At 22.4% G+C, this 25,464-nt stretch overlaps 1 protein-coding gene across 7 annotated transcripts in view; it reads left to right on the top strand.

Moving 5' to 3' along the window:
* LOC129605589 (excitatory amino acid transporter 1) overlaps positions 1 to 25,141 on the top strand; it is a 48,330-nt gene extending 23,189 nt beyond the window's left edge. For 3 of the 7 annotated variants that reach the window (XM_055515454.1, XM_055515456.1, XM_055515451.1), the window contains exon 2: positions 20,358 to 25,141. In XM_055515454.1, coding sequence (XP_055371429.1) covers positions 20,398 to 21,843 — 1,446 coding nt within the window. In that variant the 5' untranslated portion in view covers positions 20,358 to 20,397 and the 3' untranslated portion in view covers positions 21,844 to 25,141. Of the gene's footprint in view, positions 1 to 7,702; positions 8,045 to 16,343; positions 16,503 to 16,530; positions 16,941 to 17,669; positions 17,712 to 20,357 lie in introns of those variants that run through there. The other 4 variants (XM_055515450.1, XM_055515452.1, XM_055515453.1 and 1 more) reach the window with 4 other exon arrangements.
* The last annotated feature ends 323 nt before the right edge of the window (positions 25,142 to 25,464 follow it).

Raw genomic sequence — 25,464 nt, 5'->3', positions numbered from 1 at the left:
TAGTTTCTATAGTCACAGAGAGTTAGCTAGGTAGGAGACTAGCCTACCGTAGTTTTTATTTATATTAAATATTTCAGTTTATTAATATTTACTGTTTATTTTTCTTAGTCTTTAGTATCGAATATTATGAATATTTGAAAATTACTTGTATAATATTTATTAGTATTGCATATTAAATTATATAATATTGAATATAATTTTTACAGTGACCTGACCGGGGTTTGAACCCGAGACCCTCCGGTTAAAAGGCCGGTGCCATAACCACTGCACCAATGGTCAGATTCGAAATTAGTATTGGTTACAAAAAAAGCGCATTTTGTAAAATTTACACTTCACCATGGATTCAATAGAATTACAAGTTTTAAAAAAGTTATATTCAGAAGGGAATTTTCAAAAAGTAGCCAAGACCTTTCCATATTTCACTCCAGAATTATTTGGTATTCGTTTTTAACTTTTAATTAAAATTAGATAAACAATAAGATTTATAATGTATATTTTTGATTTATTTAAAAAAAATGAGATAAATTAAATTGTATGTATAGTCAAAATATTTTTTTAGAGCAATACGAAACAAATAAATTTAATGACTAAAAAAAAATTTTATTTTATAAAGAAAATCAACATCTAATATAACAGAACGCTTTTATAAACAGCACATATAATAAAAATTATTTATAAAAAATATTTGCAAAATTATGTAGGTACATACGTATATGATATTCGCGAAATTTTGCAAAAAATATTTATATATATAATAAACACATATATACACTATATGTATATATATTCACATAATATATATTGTGTAGAAAGAATAAAAATAAATACTATTATCTAATAATTTGCTCGTATATAAAAAAATGATCTTGAATATAAAAGCAAATATTTGATACTGTGTGTATTACATAATATTTATAGAATATTATGTAATACACATAATAATAATTTTATTTTTTAATAATTTGTTTAATAATTTGCTCGTATATAAAAAAATGATCTTGAATATAAAAGCAAATATTTGATACTGTGTGTATTACATAATATTTATAGAATATTTTTTTCTACACATATGTCTCTGATAAGTAGAATGTGTTCTTATTATATTATGTGAATACATTTATTATACAGGGTATTATTAAGACAAATTCGTTTCACGACTTTATTCATTCTTCAAAAAACCTTAAATATTTCAATTGATTTTTTTTAAATTGATATGTTTTTTTTTTAAATATTTATAAATCATACCGGGTATAATGAATCCTTCAATAATTAACTCTAAATATAAATAATTTTAATAATGTTTCTTACTAGATCAACGCACATCTACAAAACGGCAGGTTTACAGTTATAACACAATTTGATGAGTTCGATGAAATTGATCAACCCTAAATTAATATTTTCAATTTATAAGGCACTTTTATTATTGTTATATAACACCCTGTATAGATAGTAATGCTCTGGGAAATTTATTCAGAATAATATTTAGTGTCTTATATTATATGCATATGTATGAATCTATATATCACGAGATATTCACAAGACTTTAATTTTAAAATAAAATTGTATAAAAATTTATAAAACGTGTAGTTGACTACATGTGGCGTTATTAACCGCTCTCTGTCATCTTAATCTCAATTTATTTTAATATTTTAGAAGAAATCCATATTTCATTAAATGAACTAACCTAGATAACTAAATATAAGAACCTAGGACTTAAATTTTTTATTAAATTTAAAAAGAAACACTATGAATTTTAACACCTACTGATACAATGTTAAAATTTTTTGTGTATATTATAAATTAATTATAAATTGGTAATAAAATGACTATTTTTTCATATAAAATATCGTGTAAAGTGATTTTAGGAAAATAAATACGACGCACGCGAAATTGCAGATTTTTTGAATTACTAACATTAAGGTGACTTTTAGCTGTCATTTAGAATCCAATTCTGTACATTTTCTATACATTGTTGTATACATTTTTTCTAATAATAACTACTTTTTAATTACTGAATAGCAAAATTTCGGAGTACGTAATCGAAACCACAAATTTGACAGAATAAGGAAGAAATTTGACAGAATTGTTTCTTTAGCAACATTGTTTTGCATTATTTACCAGAGAAAAGCTTTTTAAATTTTGTTGTCTGTTAGTCTAATTCATACGTAATTTGGAAGTTCGTACTATACAATGGTGTAACTGTAGCCCCTACTCCATCAGTATAGTTGTAAGAATTGCTATTAATTTTATTATTATTTAATTATTTAATTTTATTGAACTTACTTCTTCATTACATCTGAGTTCAAATAAATAACTTTTTAGAGTCGGTATTTTTGTTGTATAACAGTTTCACATTTATTTATTTTCACTTTATTATTGAATATACCAAGTGCATATGGATATGTATTTTTACTAGAAAATTTATGAATGTGTAATAAAACAATATTCAAATCTCTTTAAAGATAATGAACAATTTAATTGACTGTGTTTTCTTTTAAGTTTAAAGCTTGTGCTTAACTTAATTTTTTCAAACAAAGTTGCAAAATCTTTACATATTATGTCAATATATTATATTAGTAACATTGGGTGTGTTTCTAAATATTTCAATGTGAAATTGTGTAATAAATAATTTAATTTTCTCAATAACAATAATTCATTTATTTAATTTACCTTAAATTAAAAATAGTCTTTATATAAATTCAAGTGAAATTCAATTATAATATACATAAAGTGGTAATGAAATTATTAGATCTTTTTTGTAAAATAGCACATTTTATACGAAATAGCTATATTACATAGATATCGGCAAATGTACTGCATTTCATTAAAATATAAAAGTTATTTCTTAATTCTCAAAATTCAAAAAACTTTAACGCTTTAGTGAAATTAATTAGCAATTCCAAGTTTCTTTTTATTTTTAAGTACCTACATTTAAGTTCATCCTAAACATATGCAATATCGAATAATAATAGAAATTATTTTCAGGATTATTGTTTCATTATTTAACATAAAAATCAAAGTTGCTGAAGGAAACTGTGCTACTTTGTAAACCATTGATTTTATACGGGAATTCAATTTTTAAAGATCAGTTTACATTAGTGAAATTTTATCGGTTTAATAATGAATATATTATGCTATATGATAGACATACATAGCTAGATTAAGTTTTTAATATTTCTCAATGATTTTGACTCTTTTCTTTATATTTATTAATTACTTGTCATAAAATATCTTATGTATGTATGTATGTATATCATCGCATTCTCTATTACACGCTAAATTAAATGAACCAGCTAATTGTAATTTTTTTTTATTTTTTGATTTATATCGTATATTTGATCTTTTTTTTGTTTTGAAATGTTATCCTTCTCATTAAAGTTCTTTAGAATAATAAAATATTCAAAAACAATTTGATATATTAACATTATTGCTATATTAATAAACAAATTGATTCTGACAGCAATGTCATTCAATTAATTTGTATGAGAAAACAAAACTTATCGTTATTTTATAAACTTGATACTTTCCTCTTTTTTTATTTAATGAAAGACATCTGCATTTTAGAAAACTGATAACATATTTGAGATTATACAAAGCAACAATCCCATTGACAACCTCGCTATAATCAAATTTTTTAAATATTTTTAATATTATAATCTAAATCTACCATTTTATAAATGTATATACATCATGTATAAGGCTCTTTGGTTAAAATAGTCTAATTCAATTTAGATTATACCAGTTTTTACTACTTCTAAAGATATTTTTATAATTGAAATAAAAAATAAATTAACATATGAATTTTTTTTTTTTAAATTTCAAATTCATTTTAATTTATTTATTTCTCATAAAATTTATTTTTCTTTAAATAAAGCCAATTAATTAAGGGTTTTCTCTCGCTCTTGTCTTACTATTAATTAATTAATTAACCCACTCAAATAAATTGTTACAGAAATTCATTAAAATTAGGCTTATATAAGTAGCTACTTTAGAAAATTAAGTTTCCACCATAAACCATAACTGCGACCATAAACTGCGTTTATATTATTCAAAAGCCAATGAGTGTAAGTTGAATTTTTAAAGTAAACGATGTTTTTTTGGGCAGATTTTAAACTTTCAACAAAACGAAATTGCTTTAATACATAATTAAGTTATCAATGAGTGATTAAACTTTTATTTTTTAGTACAACTTGAACAATAATAAACTTCTTAGTTGCGATTGCAATAAATATTTGCATTTTTATGAAAATTGGATGAAAAGTAGTAGGTTTTTCCGTTTTTAAAGGGCAGTTCTTCATTTGAACTTGTTATACTTCCTTTTCGGCATCTTTTTCGGTTACATTTTGTGATTTTTTTAATATTAAAATTTTATTTTCAAAAGATCACTTATAAATTTTATCATTTTCATAACCTTAATATCAAAAAGGAAAAAAATCAATTCCTGCCTATAATTGATTACTCAAACGAACATTGTAATTATACGTCTTCTATCTTCATCTTCAATTTGAGCAATAATTTTAATTAATTCATTATAAAATATTTTAGTTACAAAGTGCTTTATAAAATCGAATTTAAACGGTGGATTATGATGAATTTTCATAATTTTTCATATATTTAAACAACAAAAACAACTCTTTCATTAATAAAGCATTTTGTTTTATCTCTTCATGCATTCAAATCTAAATTATTTTGCAGCACAATAGTAATTTATTTGTTTATTGCATATAACAAAAAAAAAAAACAAAATTTCGCGAATAATAACCGCGAACAAGGAACTAACACCACTTGGTGTAATTTTTTTTCACTACAATATTTTTTACTATACATTACTATAGTGTAAATAATAATTTAGGGGAAAAATATCATTATAAAAGGGAATAAAAAATATCAAGTAAATTGAATATGCAATACGATATTTATAGAATATTCTATTATTAAAAATTTAAAGCTCACAGTATGCTCCCATATAGCGATCTACATAAAATATGCAAATATTCATGTGTATTTATATGTATTTCATGTTAAATATAAATATATACACATGTATAAAAGTATGCATATATATATGAAGGTGATATTAATGTGTTGGTACAAATATATGTAAATAAAAATTCTCTATCAATTTCAGATGTGGAAATGCAATTCTAATAACAAATTGAGTAATTTTATAGTATAACAATATTTTTTACATGATGATAACAGATAATACAAAAGTATTATGTAGAACGAAATTTAATTAAAGTGAAGGACAGGACATTATTATGTCATTTTAAATAAAAATTGAAAAAAAAGTATTAATAAAGTATTTGGATATGTTGGAAATTCCTATATTTAAATGCCCATACAGATTATGTTATGCGTGTATGGCTGTATTTGTATAAAAAAAATTTGAATATGAAATTAAATACCACATTTTTTGGTTTAAAATCTAAAATTCTAGAATATCTTGTTTTATTTTTCGTAAATTAAACCATTCATATATTTTATATTACTTGATTAATAATGAAATTGTATCCATACTTTAGTATAATTGTCAAGGCTCAACTTTTGAAAATTTTTGTAATATAAAATATTCATATTTATTAATATTTTGCTAATAAGAATTGCTATGATCTTGAATAATAATTACTTGAAAATGTGATATGTGCTATTAATTAATATTTTTTTCATTATGAATATAACGAGGATACTTTCCTAATTATAAATGCAATAATCTAAAATTGACTCTTTTTTCAAGGAAATTTATCTCTTATACTCCGCTCTTCGTAATATAGATGATCACAGTAAATATTTGACAATATATTTTTTTTTTCGAGGTAATATTAATTATTTTGCAGACGTGATGATCTCTTGCAGTGCAATTAAACGTTTGTTACATTCCAGTAAAATTTAAAGAGCCAAATAATTTTCAATAAAGAAGTAAATAATAAATTTCAACCTAATTTATCTAGCAAGTTTATTTAAAATTCTATCGGTGAACAAATTAAATCGGTAAACAATTTATTACATTCTTCACATTTTTGCTACATTAAATATAAAACTAAAAATTTTAGTTTATTATACCTACCAGAATTTACAATAAACTCCTTTACTAAAATAAAAATAATCAAAAAAAAATTTGCAAAAGCAAGCAAAGCTTTTTTTTGATCAACAACCAGAGCCCAACATGATAAGGGATAAATTAAAATGATCACCAAAGCACATGTTTTTATTGCTTTTTTCTATACAAGTGTATAATATCTCAGTGTCATGTCGTACAAAACCATTCTCTGCGAATAAAATTTCTCTCTTTAATATTTTTTTCTCTTTTAACGAAGCAGTGTGGTTAAGATTACTTAATTTTACTACATTGACAAATAAATCGGATTGAAACTTAAGAATGTATAAATTTTTAAAGAATTCAATTTAAATTTAAAATTTGATGAATTTTTAGAAGCAGGACTGAAGTGTTTTTCATAGTGGTTCTGCATTTTTGTCTCGCTTTTATGTTGAAGTTATGTTTTCGAATTATGAAGCTACTATTCTTTTTTGTTCAAGGAATTATCAAAAAAATTTACCTTGATTGTTATTTTTTTCCTTATTTATAAATAGAAAATGTTCCATTTTTCCTAGATAAGAAAATAATTGATTAACTGTTACAATTTTGATACACATTACCATTTATAATTTGATAACTTTATCTACTGTACACATTATTATATTCATATATTTTTACCTACATAATACTATGTAAATGTACTTTCTATCTTGATTTCTCTTCACACCAATGGTTTCGATATACAAATCAGGAATTACGATTTAAGATGAGAGTATAAAAAAATTATATAAAACATTTTCTTTCTCAAAGTTATTATTTTCTCGTATTTTAGGTCGAAAAACGCTTTTCTATAGTACCTTTTACAGTTTCATTTGATAGGGTGTTTTTCTAAAAATTTGAACAAAATTATAATTATTTCCATATTAATATTTTGCTTAAATTAAAAATTCCTGACATTAAAATTTTAATTCTCCTATGTTTATACATTATTTAGCTTATATTGCTGAATTCTGTATTTATGTTTAATATTTTCAAATTAGTTTAAGATATTTTTAACAAAATGAGAATGTAGATTAGAGAAAATAAAATTAAAATATAATTTTAAAAAATTAACTTAAAAATATAATTTTATTTGAAATTCACTGTCCTCTATGTGAAAATAATGTTAATATAGGCATATTTTATATTGATAATGCCAAAATGCTGAATTATATATGTATATAGTCAATGTTAGCATTAGAATAAATTATGCATTGTTGCAAAACGTTGATCTTAATATTTTATTTCAAAAATATCTTACTTAAAATATCCAAATACAAAATATAAATTCAAAATGTGTTTAAACATTGGGAAAACTATGATTAAATAAAGCTTTTTTTTTGTATATCTCCCTGTAATATATGAGTTCAAACACTTTCAATACCTAGTTCAGAAATTGTTGAACGTATATAGACGAATATAAGAAGAAGGGGCAAACCGTATAAAAGTGTACATATGTGAATGTGTACGAATCATTAGCAATATCATATTATTATTATACACACATATGTATGTGTGCTTGTAGTACTCTTTATACGCGATGAGATATGAGCTTCAGAAATGTGTTTCTTTTGAGTCTTATTGTAAAATTAAAAATTCTATTTTAGTTATAGCTCAACCTTTGAAACGACTAACCGGTTTAAAATAGAAAACAAATAAATTTCTTTTTTTTTTTTTTGCTCATTATTATTAATTTTACATTATTTAGTCCGTGTTTTTATTATTTCTAATATTTTTCGTTGTGTTTTTGAAAAAAGAATTTTTGCATACGTTTTAGAACTTTCCCATATTGTGTTTCATTTTCTTTTAACTTATAAACATTAAAAGTTCACATTGTTTGAATGAATAACCAATAAAGTTCTGAGACAGTGGAAAAAAATATTTGTTTTTGGATATTGCAAAACGTAGCCAACGAAGAGAAAACATCGTATACACATAAAATACTAAAAGTTAATCTGAAATATAAAGGTTAGTTTAATTCAATAATAATATTTTGAAATAATTTCAAATAATTCGTACTTACTTTTGATTAAATAATTAATTAAATGTAAATGATTGCGATAATTAAAATTTGATAATTTCAATTTTCTTATGTACACACATAATGTCAAAAATAATTCACAATCTCTTAATACAATATTTATCAAAAATTCAACGTGTTATTTAGATAAGTTTGAATAAAGTTTAGGAAAAAAATTAATTTATTGCAATTTCTTAAAAAAAAAAAACAAATTAATGTGAAACTATTTTAAATATACAATATGTACTATAGTTAAGTTGAAAATAATTGTTTTAAAAAAATGTAATCGGCGATTCTCAAAATTTTAGAAATTTTTAAATAATAATAATTTAAAAGAAAATACTTAATTTTAGTTTTTGATTAGAAAATTAAAATTATAATTTTTGAATACACTATTAAAAATTCACGATGATTTGATTTATTGTAACATAAAACTTTAAAACTATTCACAATAACACTATAATTAATACGATAATTTGAATAAGTAATATAAAAGCAAAAATAATTACATAATAGGTTCATCATTCACATTCTGAAATAAAAGTTAAGGAACACTTTCGTGGAAAATAAATTATTAATGAGGGAATATTTTATTAATTATGTTATTTTTTACTTATTCGTCAGTATAAACATAATAATATATTCATATATTTACATAAAACTTGTATGTTTTCAATCCGAGTATACTCACATACATATTCATGCATATACATATTATGTTTAATTGATTATGTGTATTTATACTTATTTCAATATTAAAATAGTAAATATTTTTAAAATATTATGTGATAATGTACTTTAATCGAGCTTAAAAAATGGTTTTTAAATACTTATACGATTTCAATTACTATAATGAATAAACCAGAATGAAAAATTCAGAACTGTTTACCTATGTATACCTAGCATTTTTAAGTTAAAATTTTTAAAATTTATTTAAATAGAAAATAATTAGCTAGCGTAATTGCGATTTTTTTTTAATAAATTATGAAATTTTATTATATGTTTGCTGAAAGTGCTGTTTATAACTAATTTGAACAAAAAATTGTTTAATTAATTAAGAATTACCCTAAATTAGGCATAATTAATAAGTCTTTACTTATTATAAACAGAACTTGTCGAATTTAACAATTTTCAATTTATTTAGACTACAAAAAGTTAAATGAATTTTAAATAGAATAATCAATTTAACTAATTTTTATATTTAGAAAAAAAAGTTTATTTTAGTAGTAAATGTACATATATACTTCAAGCATGACATACAATTTTGTTAGTCAAAAGCTGAATGCATTTTGATCTACTTAGTATATAAATTGTTTTGTAATTTATTTCATTTGATTGAAATGCCATTTGTGATTATTTCCATAATGAATATAACAGTTTTAATTAATTTAATCTATTTTTTTAAAAATTATTCATACACAATATTGATACTTTTTTTGAATTTAGTGAAACTTAAATAATGTGTATACTATATTTAATATTTTTGAATATTTAAATTTTCTTTAAAATTTAGATAATCTTATTACTCCACCTAAGTGGCAATATTAAAAGTTTGCATTATATTGCAAGAAAACTTGTTTATAACACTTATTTATTATAATATTTGAAAAAAGAACTTATAGAACTAATTTAGAGACGTACAAACAAAACAAATATTGACAAAATAAACTCTCGAAAAGCAATGAAATGCTAAAATCACATTTTTGACTTTTGACAGCTGGAATCTAATTTATTCAGAAATTAAAATTGTGTTGCTCAATAATTTGATTGAAGATCTAATCAACATTTTAATGTTAATTTCTACAAAGAATAATAATAAAATTCTAGAAATACATAAACGTGTTTTTATAAAAAAAACATGAAAATTTTACATATACATAGTTGTTTTATCAATTCATTTTTATTTGGTTTTGTTCAACAGCTGTTAAACAGAGAAAGTTCCATTCTTATCAGCACTTTCTGTGATGAAAACAAAAAGCATGATAATTTGAACTTCGCTTTTGTCGCTTTTAGAACTTTTATTTACCGATTGCTTATTTATAACTGTAACATTTTCTTTACTAACAAACTAAAATATTATAAATCAACACATTCAAAGATGTCGCTGTATACTCCAGCTAATGTCATATACATATTTAAATACATAATACATATATGTATATACAAGAAAAAAAAAAAAATTTTAAAACCCTAATAAATTCTAAGTTCAAAAAATTCTTTATGTTAATTAAAGTTTTGTCCTTGAATTTTGCTTTATAAAACTTTATAAGTAAAAAAAAAATTCTAAGATCTTTTAGGTCGTTTAATAATACATACAATACATACAAATTATATGTAGAACTTGAAAAAAAATTTATTACTTAAATCCACCATTAACAGAGTTTAATTTTAATACACCATTTATAGAGTTTGAGAAATTGGCTCAAAGCTTGATATATATATATATATATATATATATATATATATATATGTATATATTTAAAAAAATAATTCCACCACATAAAACCACTACTGACTTGACCTAAGAAAGTGTTTAACAGGCTATCGCCTAAAAATTATTTTGAAATTTTTCTCACCAAAAATAGAAAAGCTTTTTATGAGCTAAAAAAATAATTTCCGACAAAACTTAAGTGTACTAAATTTAATAAGAAGTTCTATTGACATGAGTTTGTTAAGAAAAATTTAATAAACGGTGCCCGCTTTTGAAAATTCATTTTGTCATAAATTTAATATAAATTGAATTAAACTTAATTTAATAAGAATAGTTTTCTAATACATAAATATATTTATGTAGTTGAAATTATTGTTTTTTTTTAGCCCTTGACACAAGTATGCGTCGATAAATTTAATAAACTGGTTAATAAATTGGTTTTTATGTTTGTATGTATTGCTTAAATAAAAATATGTTTTTAATTTTTTAACATTTTTATATATTTACTTCCAAATAATACTTAAAATTTTTCTTCAATATTAGTTTAACTCACCACACCCACCCACATAAATTCAATGCAAATCTACACGTGTAAACTCAGGTCAAATTTTGCAGTGCACGTCTAAAAATTTTGATTTTTGAAATGCTGAATTGACAATTTGACTTATTATTGAATAAGTCAAATTGTCAATTCAGCATTTTAATGTTAATTGCTGAATAAGCTAGTGTATACCAGTAACACAGTATGACCTATGTATGTAAATCAAATTATAAATGTAGAATAAGTAATGACATTAAAATATGACTTATAATTTCAACTCAATTTTAATATTTTCACATGTAAACTACCTCCTTAATTCCATATTCTTACATGTTAACTTGATTCGTTCACAATGGCGTCATAAAATAGCTTTTATTTTTTATAAAAACATAATTTGTTCTTTTTATCATAATAATTACATGGCACGCTTTTACTAAAAGATACACTACATGCAGAAAATAATTTCCATTTATTTGAACTTGATTTTTCTTAAAATTTATTATTAAAAACACGTGCTCATAGATAAACACCAATTATCTTGATGAAGTGGAAAATGGAAATAGTAATTAATTTCGGTGTTTTATTATTGAAAATCTCCAACCGCACACTTGAGAATATAAACAAACAATTTTTATAGGTTTTTTCAATAGATTTTTAATTTTTTATTACCAAAATATTTTTGTAGTATAGCCGCCCGCAATTTTACGATAAACCAAGTATTGTGAATTAAAATTTAAAAAAAAATACCATTTAATGATCTTGAAATTTTTAATTTATTATTAATTGTGAAAATTTGAAATAATGTGCAGTTAATTAAAAAAAAAATTAATCCAACAATTTTGTGGTTAGATTGTAAAAGTTTCCTGTCAAAATATTTTAAATATCTTATTTTTGATGGCCAGATTACAATAAAAATTGTCTCCAAATGTGGTTAACAAATTAATTAATTTGTTATGATTGAAAATTGTAAAATTCTATTGGATTACATAATTTAAAGTAAAACTAGTGGAATTTAATTGTTAAGTAAAAAAATCTATTGTTTTACTTATAAGTGCATTGACATTGAAAATTATTTTGAAAATTTAAAGTTTGTTATATAAGTAACCAACGTTTTAAATGGTTTATTCTTAGAGTTGAATCTTATTTTTTTCACACATCCGAAGTATCACTAAAAGCTCGTTCAATATTATTCAAAGCTGCAATTTAAATCGGTAGCTGATGTAAATAAAAGTATTCCCCCCCCCATAAAGTAAATAATATATTGCGTTCTATTCTAATCGGTGTCAAAAAAAAACGAAACCAAAAATTTATTAATTTACTTTCAATTTACGGTTACATAATTATGCCCAATTTCTACAACGCTAAGTTTAATATTCATATTTTATCTACAAACTTTATTTCACACATAATATGATAACTAAAAATGAATGATTGCTCTTATAATGCAGCCTATCTTAGTCACTATTATTAAGTATTTTAATTAATAAGACTTTCTTTATAAGCAACAACATTTTTTAATTTAATTTCATTCCAAATGAAGAAAACTTAAACTATGTTTTACAATCATAAATAACAGCAATGTTCTCTAAAGTATAGTTAATAAGGAGAATTCTTTGGAATAATAATTTGTTGACAATGTGACAAAAATTTTAATTTAAAGAAGTAAAAATTTTTTTAGATTTTTCTTACGTTTTTTTTTTGCATATAAAAATCCATGTATAATAGATTGTTTATTAAAATCAAATTCATCTCATTAATTTTTATGACCATTAAAAATAGTTTCTTGAATTCTGTAATTCATTATTAGTTTTCGATATAACCCATAATAATGTCACGCGACAAGTAGGTCTGCAGTTGAAGATAAGTTCAGATACATAATTATTTACTTACTTTTAGGTAAATATAAAAGTACAACCTGATCAGTACAAGTGATAAAAATTTAAAAAATGTGCCTGTTCGTTATCTTGTATACACAAAATTCTGCTTGATTATCAATGTTTGCTTCTAATAAATAAATACTACATAAGTAAATATTTAACAATAATTTGATAAGATTGACTAGTTTCGTTGTTATTCAACAATCAATTGTATGAATTTTGTAGGGAACAAATAAATACACTTCTATGTCAAGTGGATTTTCCGCGCTACTGGTGCAACAGTGAATTATGTGAAAGAAAATTTAATTAAAATTGAAATTTTAATCGAATATTAATGAGCTGACCGAGTGACTTTATGCTTTATAAATATATCTACATATGTACAGCTTATCAGTCACTTTGATCAAATTTTGTATTCGATTAAACCTAACAAATGATTGTTTCATTTATTCACTGCTGGTACAGGAAGCTTTCAAGCGGGTTTTCACACAGCTTAAATAAATGGGATTACTTTCAAATTTGTAAACCAAATAGAAATTTTTTATTACTGTTTTTTTAAATAATTTTTTTTGCTTTATTTAAAACTCAATTTAAGATACTCTTATCATAAAATGAGATCTTATAAATATACTTATACCTTAGAGAAAAATAAGAAATGTTTTTATTTTTATTTAATTTTTTTATGTACATAAACTTTTATAGTGAAGGTAGTGAATTAAAATCACACTTTATCAGTCAATTGCGGCATAAGAAAAGAGTAAAGTACGAGTATAAACTACATTATAGAAACTTTTAGAACATTTTTTGATGATGATGTAATCGTTTGTTCAAGCTTTATTTACAAAGTAATAATAAACTTAAATAACCCTTTTGTTAGTATTTTTTGGTTAAGAAATTTTTATAGTTCATGAATTATTGAGAAATATACAGAATTTCTATGAATTGTGTAAGTGTAAATTTAAGTTCAGAGATGAAATTTGTAAAAGTAACTCAATTAGCCAACTTTTATATTTAAGCAGTTCAATAATTTCACTTCGACTTGACAGTATGATTTCGACCGTTTTATTCACTTAAATAAATTGATTTCATTGCATAACAGACTGTTTAAGAATTTTATTATTGAACGTGTAAAAACCGAAATGTTACCAAATAAATTCGGACTAATAGTTTTTAAAGCAGCACTTTTTCCTTGAAAACAAGTGAAAGTAAAAAAAATTACTTTCATTAATATACCAAATAATTGCATACCACCAGGATGAGAAAAAAAAATTTAAAGTAACGTTAACACAATGCAATCGAGTTATATTGTTAATTGTGTAAGTCAATAAAGATATAATTATATCTTTTGATAACTAGAAATTTGTCGTTACCTCTTTGTTCAGAAATACAAGGTGTCGAAAATTTAAATAGGTAAAACTGTAATGTTTGACTATGCTTTTTCGCAGTAGAAGAAGCCAGTAGTAAAAATGGCAGGTTTTGGAGATGGGAGGAGATAAATAAAAGTGTTCTTTTACCAAAAAATTTCCAGTCCACATTTATTTGTATTTATAATATCATCTTCCTGAAACTTAAGCTTAAAGGGTGTACAAGTTTGGTAATCATGTAAACAGACACACGAACGAATAGAGTGACACTATAATAAGCACTTTTCCAATTTCTTTTGGAAAAGTGCTAAAATTAATTTGTTTATTGACAATCTGTTGAAATTTTGAAAAACAAGTGTTAAATCATATAACTATTACTCATTCAGTTATACCATTTTAATTGCTATTAAAATCAAATTGACACTATTCATTTTAGTATGTTTATATTAAATAAAATCACAGACATTAATTAAACTTTTAAAAAACAAATTAAGTAGTTATTAAAAAAAAGTTTGATTATTATTAAATTTAAATCATTTAACTGTACATACATGCAATTACGTTATATGATGTATTTTACTTGCCATTCATTTAATTAAATTTAATAAAAATTGAATTGAAGTCGACTGGAAATAGTAAATCACTCAATATTTGTGGTAGATTGACTATAAATATTATATGTATGTATTTATAGATGTATAAACACATACATACATAATATTTACATTTTCTGCAACTCAATTGTTTTCATTGACAATAAAATTATAAAATAATTTATATTTTATACGTACAGATCTATGTATATACTTATATAGAATATTATATGAATATGCATATACATACAAATTTTATTTTACTATAAACAATTTCAAAAGAGGCTAATATCAGATTATATACAAATCACGGAAACTTTCAATTCAGATATACTCAATATATGAGTGAGAATCAGTTAAGTTTCTACATGACATACAATTTTATAGTAATACTATAGGTGATTTATTGTGATATATATATTTATATATATATAAATGTAAGTATATAGATGCATAATAAGAATTCATTTACGTAATTTTACATTCATATGCATACATTTATATAAAGATACATAATATGTATATATTGTACATTATTATATTAAAAAATTTATAACTATTGTTATTATAAAAAATTGTTTAAAAATAATACACTCAGTACATGAGAAAATTATTAAGGTACAAAACTTGTCAAAATGGAATTTATTATAATAAAATCAAAAAATAGAAAAAAAATAGAATGAAATCGAAAATATTTACATACATGACAAGCAATCATAAACATGACTGTTGTACAACTTTTCTGATGATATACATGCACACACATATGTCAGTAACATATAGCAATGTAACTTACTTTATTTGAATCCCCATCCCATAAAACTATCTGCTGTATCATTCCATTACAAGTCGATCTAAATTTTCATATTATTCACACTTCTTAATATTAAAAATGTATGAATAAGCTTTGCTTTATTTTAAAATGATATACATACATATAGTACTATATAAGATCGACTACTTAAACATTCGGCTAATTTCGGTATATGAAAATATGGGAAACGTAACTAAAAAGTTGCTAACAAAAATTCATCGTTCAAAATCGGAATGACTATATAATTTTTAATCATACATACTAAACGAATAAAAAATTGACCTATTTCTTTGTTTTTAATTTTATATATAATAAGTATATATACGAGTATGTAAAGTATATAAATTAATAATTTTAGGGCCCTCATTTATGATAATATTTTTGTGCAAATGAATTCTTAGATAAATACTGGCAAATACATGTATACTTGCATAATATACATGCTATACAAATTTGCATACATAGATAACAGATCATGTACAAACATATTTATATTAATTTAGATATTAATATATTGTTCTATTTAATGAATTTAATTTAGGATTGTATGTACATACATTTATAGTTTGTGATTCACATATTATTGACTGCGAATAGACAACCGAATTCATTTTGATTTGAAATTTTCGTTTGAAAAAATAGATGATTTCATGTCATAAAATATGGCAACGGTAGTATATTTTCGGATCTCGAAGTGTAAACCTAGTTTATAAAAATTAAAAGCATAATAACGGGAAACGTGAATGCATTTAAAAAACTTTAATAAATCAAAAAAATTTAAGGAAGGTAGAATTTTTTTTTTCTTCCATTCACCAAAATTTATAAAAAAAAAAATTAATTTTAAAATATGCAATAAATTGCAATATTAAGTATTTTACAAAAAAGTATTAAAATTATGTGCACTAAAGCTAAAAATATGAAAATTTTACTCCAATCAACAAATTAATAAAGGATTACACCAAATGGAATCATGAAAAATTAAAGCCAATGTGTAAATTTTGAAACAAGAAAGGACACGACACATTCCCACAAAATTCTTTAAAATAAAGTGATTTTGTCTAAAACTGAATTTAAAGACAGTTGCTTAATATAAACAAGTTATTTTTTTTTGTACCAAAAAAGTTTTGTTCACAGAATTATTTTTTAGAAAAAATTTTGAAATTTTATAAAACGGATTGAAAAACGTACCAATGTGAATGCAATTGTTTTTGCAATAATTAATTTGTAAGAAATTAAAAATACTTCTGAATAATATTGAAATTTTTTATATTAAAGCTTTAGATGAGTAAATTTGCACGCGATTGAAAAATAAATTCAATCGAGAAACTGTTAAAAGAATTAAAAAATTAATATTGAAAATATTTTGTAGTTAAATAAAATTTCTATTGGGATTTCTTAACCTGAGGATGTGTGAAATTTTTTAAAAATTTTTTTTCTGGAAATAAATTATTAATTTAGTGAAATAATTAACGTGATCTTAAAATATAAGAAAACCAAAGAAATAAATTTTACTGGAATTGGAATAATAAAATAAATGGACTTTGTTCCGAGTACAAGTAGAATTTTATACATTTTTTTTAATTTTTGAAATGAATAGGAATTTCATAAATTTTACTTAACTATTTGTATATTTTGAATTAATAATTTTAAAATATGTGTTAAATTCTATTATTTTCTCCTATTTTTCAATGATAATTTAGTTTAAATTTGAAGTTAAATGCTTCCTAATTTCCTAAAATTCTTAAATTTCCTAAACTCATAATTTAAATTTTGTGATTATATCGCAGATTTCAGCAAAAATGTCTGATACTCGTATACTGAATATCGATCACAATATGCATTTAATTAAATTTTATATGTAAAATTGAAAATATTATCTTAATATCATTGGAATCTTACATTAAATCAATTTGTTGAAATTTGTTGAAAAACATTGTTTTTTCATACTTTCAGAATGGAGCAATTAATTGTACGAATTACATATAAGAAAACAAGGTGTCTCGAATTTTAAATTTTTATTAATTTTGTAAAATTTCTTTTGATTTTTCTTACATAAAAAAAATTAAGATTTTACACCTATACATTACATATAAATTGTTCAGACATTACATATTGTACTTACATACCTGTGTTTTTCACTATGTATATGTATATTGCAGTAGAGCATGGGTATATGCTTACGAAAATTCGTTGCATTTAATTGAGCTTTTCATTTATTAAGAATTCGCATATAAGTAATTAATGTGTACTTATCCCAAATCGTACATATATTGTTTTTATTCAAAACTCGCAATGTAGTACACATGAAAACCACTTGAAACATAATTTGACATCTAAAAATCTTATCAGTTCACAATAATATGCCACTTTGACATAAAAATTTTAAGTGATACCAAAAATAGAAAAATTAAATGAAAATTTTTTTTTGATCTAAAAATATTTGCACATAAATATACAAGAGATTTTAATTTTGTGACTTTAGAAATATTTGGTTTCAACTGAGTTTTGCAATTACCCGCGTTGCATATACACGTGTAAATTCACATATAAATGAATATTAAAAAAAATGGGTATATTTTTCTGATTTCATTTAAGCGAGTTTTCTTTATAAGCGTGTTGCTTATATGAGCGTCCGACGACTGTATTATAAAACTCCCCAGTTAATGATCAGTTTATCGCTTACATAGTACCATTTTCATTTCCGTGCAGACATATTTTAGTTAAATTAAATTGAAATAAAAAAGTATATTTAAATGAATATATATATGTATATATATATATATTTTTACATAATAATTTGCCACCCTACCTTTAAAAATAAAATTTGATTTAGAATTTCGAGTACATAGTTGAATTCAATTTACTCTTTGGTATTTTTTTTTTTTGTTCTGATTCTTTGTTTTATTTTAGAAAAAAATTTGTTAATAAATTATTATTATTTATAAAATAAAAGCATTTTTAATGAAATATTTCCGACTGATGTAATTTTTGTTTGTATAAGTTTTAAGTTCAAAATAGACTTAACGATCGACCATTGGTATGAATGTATTCATATATAAATTTCTGTGTATATACAAACATATACACATATGATAAGTTCAAAAGTCCAATGCATTTTCATTAAATTATGTATCCTTTCCATTAAAATAAAAAATTCATTCATAATTTTTAAATTTACTATAATATTTTTATATCACATTTTATTATTGTTGGTGAATTCTTTTGCTAAAATAATTTTAGTTTCATTGAATATTGCTGTAAAAAAATGAAATTAATGAAACTATGATTTTATTTTAATTTGTTGGTTTTTGATTATCTGTTCTGTTTTATCGACTTTCTTGTTGTGTTTATATTGTAAAATATTCATTTCTGCCAGAAATAGAATGATTATATAGAATTCTGGCTAGTCACTACATATACATATATATGTATATATAACATTTATAAATGTTTATGTATTTGTCAATTAAAAATCAAATTTTATTTACTATTTTTAAAATGCAGTAACAACAATTAAACTAATAAATCATTAAAAAGTAGGAGAAAATGTAAATAGTATGAACACTAATTTTATGTTAGTTGATGAGCTGCAAATCTCCCAAAACAAAATTTTAAAAATATGTTTAGCCTCCCTATAAGGTATAGCGCAGTCAACTTACATTATTCCAATCTTGTTTTGCTTCTAACTAGTATATACTCGTACCATTTACAGCAGCTTTTATTTGTATTTAAAGCGCTAAAGGGGTTGTGGGTCATTCCAATACGTCTACAATCCAGAGCTATTCCCATTAATTAAACAAATTTATGATCTTGTTGCCAAGTTAATGAAACTCAACTACTCAACTTTTCGGTTCCTCGTATGTGAGTCTTTAATTTTAATGCTATTAGTTTATTTTTTGTCGAACTTCCTTTTTTATTGATTAATCTTTCCTACGACATATTAATGGATAAAGTAAAAGGCTGTTTTAACTGATGTTGGATGAAAACTTGGAATCTATGATGTCATGATGTTAACCATATAAAAATGCTATCTGCCCCTGATTAAACAAGCGATTTAACCCTTTACAGCAAATGAGTATTTTGTTGAGCCTAGACCTTATGAAACGCGATTTACAATAAAAGAATCTCCGAAATTATGTTTTGTAAAAATGTTTAAAAATTGTCATAAATTGTGGACCAAATATTAATTATACAATAGTTATTAGATTTTATAAAATTTTTCGAATAACGAGAGTTTCTTATTTTTTTAAATTATTCTTCTGCATGAATTTATTTTAGAAATTCTATTTCGTGTACATTTTATTTATATTTCATTTGTATATAAAGCTGAACTTGTTTTTTTTTTCGTTTAACTTTTCACAACTTTTAATTTTTGCGAATATTTAAATAATTTCCAAAATTGAATCTGAATTTCAATACAGTTATTATTTTCAGAAGTTACATTAAATAGCCAATTCTCTAAACTCCACTTCACAAAATGTTTTTAATTTTCTTAAACTTATTTTTCAACAAAATAAGCATGCATTAACTACATTTATGTATATTTTACTTTCTAAATTGTTGAAAAAATAAAACAATATGCAAAAAATCCATAATATTACAAAAGATATATCGTTTCAATTTACGATTTCTATTTTCCAGGGTTACAACAAGGTGGAGAAATAATCTGACAAATAGTCAAATGCCTCGATCTAATGTAACGAAAAGTTTTGTTAAAGAGAATGGCTTGACTGTATTTACAATATTGGGCGTCTTAGTTGGTGGTTCAGTTGGTTTATTATTAAAAAATAATACGGGACCATGGACGCCCAGAGAAATTATGTATGTGTCGTTTCCTGGCGAACTATTTTTACGTATGCTAAAATGTTTAATTGTACCATTATTGGTATCATCGATAACAAGCGCTATCGGTTCATTGGATCTAAGTATGTCCGGTAAAATTGCGACCAGAGCAATTGTTTATTATTTTATAACAACCGTATGTGCTGTTATACTGGGTATTATGTTAGTTACTGCCATTAAACCGGGTAAAGTTGGTGAAAAAGATTTAATTGATGAAATAATAACAGAAGATGTTGAAAAAAATACAAAAGTTTTAACACCAGATACCCTTATGGATCTAGTACGTAATATGTTTACTGACAATATTGTACAAACAACAATGTACCAATATCGTACTGAATTATCATTACCTAAAAATAATACAGATCCGAATTTACCATTAGAATTGTATGTTATAAAAGGTAAACAAAAAGAAGGATCAAATGTTTTAGGTTTGGTTATGTTTAGTATAGTATTGGGTACAACAATTGGAAGAATGCGTGAAAAAGGTAAAATATTACAAGATTTCTTTGAGTGTTTAAGTGATGCAATGATGATAATAACATCATGGGTTATTTGGTTATCACCAATCGGTGTTGGTTTCTTAATCACTGGTAAAATTCTTGAAATGAAATCCTTAGGTATGGTTGTACAACAACTTGGATGGTATTTCCTAACGGTTATGTTAGGTTTATTTTTACACGGTTTTGGAACAATTGCTGTACTATTCTTTTTGGGTACAAGAAAATTACCATATCGTTTTGTTGCAAAATTATCACAAGTTTTAGCAACAGCATTTGGTACCGGTTCAAGTTCAGCTACAATGCCAGTTACAATTAAATGTTTAGATGGTATGGGTATTGATCCGAGAGTAACAAGATTTGTTATACCAGTTGGTGCTACAATTAATATGGACGGTACTGCATTATATGAAGCCGTTGCTGCATTATTTATTGCACAATATCGTAAAGTATATTATTCATTTGGTACAATTGTTGCTGTTAGTATCACTGCCACTGCTGCATCAATTGGTGCAGCTGGTATCCCACAAGCTGGTCTTGTTACAATGGTCATGGTATTAGATACCGTTGGCCTACCAGCTAAAGATGTATCATTAATTATTGCTGTCGATTGGCTATTAGATCGATTCCGTACCACAATAAATGTTATGTGTGATTCCCTTGGTACAATTTTAGTAAATCACTTATCGAAAAATGATATATCAAAAATTGATCGACATCATGCACACGATCCACACGAATTAGAAGAACTTGGTACATCAAATGGTGGAGATTTCAAAGAATAAAATTAACAACAAAAAAAAATTATAAGAAAAAAAAATTTAAAAAAAAAAAATATTTTATTATAAGTCTTACATTTTTTTTTTGTCTTTTCTGTTTTAGACTTAATTGTAATTACAAAAGAAAACAAACGAATTTATATATATATTTTTTTTTTGCTTTAAAATTAATTATACTCACCCAGTTATTAATAAATAGTTAACCAAAATTACGATAATTAAAAATTAAAAAATTTGAAACAAAAAAAAAATTATTTTATTTTGAAACCGAAATTATTTTATCGTCTGCATATCAATTTAATTTATTATTTAAAACCACAATCAAAGCTATAAAAATTATGTATTCGATATTGAAATTATAGAAAATTAGTCAAAAAGTGTATAAGAATAAAAAAATTTTTTTGTAAGTTATTAAATTAAGGAAAAAAACAATTTAAAAGAAAAAAAGAATAAAATAACAGTACAATTTTGGGTGCATACATTTCTCCACATACAACATTTATGAAAATATTAAAAATTTCAATTATAAAATTATTAATTAAAGAAACAAGTTTATATACATATACATATATAGATAACCTAGTCACGGAACGAAAAATCATATATAAAAACAAAAATTACATATTTACATACATAAAAATACCATCGTCTATTTTAATCCAAAATAAGAGAAAGAAATTATAGGTTTAAATGTAAAGGTAAAAAAAAATCAAAACATAAAATTTGTGATGAAAAAAAATTTTTAACAATTTTACAAATCGAACACCAAAGAAAATTGTCAATATTTACAATGTCAAAACAACTTTTGGGTTTATTCGAATAACAAATGATCCTTTTAATTAACCAATTGACGACTTGAGCTTTCCAGGAAAATCCTGAAAATAATTCATAGCACGCATTACTTGCTTTTGATTTTGAGTCTGAAGAAAATTGATGTCAAAATTAAAACAGTGAAATAATTGTTAAATAAAATCAAAAAACAAAATTTCATTTTTCAATTAGAATAAAAAAGAATATTATTAAAATTACAAGATAAATAACTTCAAATATTTATTCTTTGACATATTTTTGACATGTAGACAAAATGCCAAAAAAAATATTAATGTCAACTGTCAGTTAGTTTTTAACATTGAATTTATTATCACATTTTCAAGTCGCTGTTATTAAAGGAAACTTTATTGCATTTACAAAAGGAAAATTTTTAAATTTCGAATTGACTCTAAATATATACTTTTATTTATATATATATATTTATACAATAATTAAAACATTTGGTAATAGACACACAAAACATTTTTTTGACATTATCAATGTTGCATCTTTTGCACTATTTTTTTTTTATATGATAAATTTGCATTATTTAATTTTTATATAATAAATATAATAATTTATATAGATTAATAATTATTTTTTTTTTAAATTTCTGAACCTTTTTTTATTGTTTTAATGACGCCATTTTTCTTTTCTGCGAAATTAAAAAAAAACAACATCAAATATATAGAGAAATGGCAAAATTATTGAATTATTTTTTAAAAATTGCGAATAAATTTTTTACCAACTTATGATTATTGTTCGCATTAAATAAGAATTTAATTTAAAATATTAAAAAAAAATATATTATATATGAGCATGTATTTATTATATTTACCAATAATCATTTATATATTAAAAAAATATTATTTAAAATTTTTGAGGAAAAAAAGAATTTACATTTTATGAAATTTATTTATTATAAGAAGAATTTAAAATATTGCATGACTTTTTTTTTAATTCTTAAGTAAATAATTAAATTATTTATTATATATAAAGTAAATTTTTGATTTTATTGTCATATTATTATAAAAATAATCGAATTTATGTTTACAAATATTAAAACTAAATTTTTAATTTTTAATTGAACAAAAACAAAAAAAAATTATTATTATATTTTTATTATTATTAAACATTTGACATAAATTGTCTTTAAAACATACAAATATTATATTTATACAATTAATATTCATATTTATATATATAATCACAATATTACATATATACTCGTAACATTATTCCATTAAAAATTAATTAATTTTATTTTTAAACGAAAAAAATTTAAAATATTTATAAATGCAAATTTTCATATGAAAAATATTTTTTTTTTTTGTTAAAGATACCATCGATAATGTTTCTTTTATTAATTGCATTGCAAAAAATTTATTATATTGAGCTGCATTTGATATTTAATTATATTTCTTTATTTTAAAACAAAAAAATTTCGGTACATCTATTTAATAAGCCTAGTTGCCTTTGTTATAAACAAATTCTATTTTTGATTTGTTTAAGGTAATTAAAAATTCTTTAAAATATAGAGAAATATAGAATTATTTTAAAATATTATTAAGTATTTTGTTTGTGTGTCTCTTTCTTGCATATATTAATTATTGTATATATAAATGATTATAAACATAAAATTGACTCTTATACAAATTAATAAAATTGTCACAAATATTTATATTTAGATTTCAACTCATTTTCGTATATAAATACATTATAACAAAAAATCTGTAATGTATATTAGAATTTAAAAAACAAAAACACAATATATTATTAAAAAACACACAACAAATACAAAATTTATTCATAAATATATTATACATAATACACACACATAACAGACAAACATTATATATACAGTAAACACTCAAAACATTTTATTTTTACGAGATTTACTTATATGTTACGAATCAAATGAAAAAATTAATAAATAAATAAATAAAATGATTATTAAATTATATTATATAAAACTCATTTATTAATTAATAAAATTTTTTTTTTGTAAATATTATAATATAATTTATAGAATATATTATAATATTTATAGATAACGACAATAAATATTAAGATTTATATATATATATATATATATATGTTAGTGTTTTTCACTTAACAGTAAAGTTTATATATATATATAAAATAAAAATTAAAAAATTAATACCAAATGTAAGAAATTTATGGGAGAAAATACAGAAAAATAAAAAAAAATAAAAAAAAAATATTATTAAAAAAAAAATTAAATGTATGTCAAATGGAAATTAAGTTATTTAAATAAAAAAAAAAAATTAAGATTAGTTAAACGTAAAAAAAAAACATATTTTATAGTAAATATTAAAAAAAGAAAAAAACAAAAAAAATATAAAATTCTGTGCAAAATTATTGCTCTATATCGTAAATTTCTTGGATATTTTTATTAAAATTCCCATATTATATTTCAAAATTGGGATAAAAATCCCTTTTTATTTTCCCTCTTTTTGCTTTTTATATTATGCATTTATCAAAAAAAAAAAATTAATAATTTACTCGTGTCTTTTTACTCTCCTTTCTATTTTACTTACTTTTCTTTTTGTACTTTTCAATTGACAAAATATAATATTATTTAGTTCAGATACACAAAAACTTATATACAAATACAAAAAACATAACACACACATATACACTTGGTATTTTTCTGTTATTTATTTTTTTTTTTTTGTTAATTTTTATTATTATTTTGTATAAAAAAATTAAATAATATTATTATAATATAGAAAATACACAAAAATAATAAAAATTACAAAAAAAAAAAACAAACAAGAAAAATACAAAGAAAAA

The sequence above is a fragment of the Condylostylus longicornis genome, unplaced genomic scaffold (assembly GCF_029603195.1).
Source record: "Condylostylus longicornis isolate FDR11 unplaced genomic scaffold, ASM2960319v2 ptg000013l, whole genome shotgun sequence".
NCBI lineage: Eukaryota > Metazoa > Arthropoda > Insecta > Diptera > Dolichopodidae > Condylostylus > Condylostylus longicornis.
Note: the sequence above shows the minus strand (reverse complement) of the source record. Positions and strands in the feature narration are given on the sequence as shown.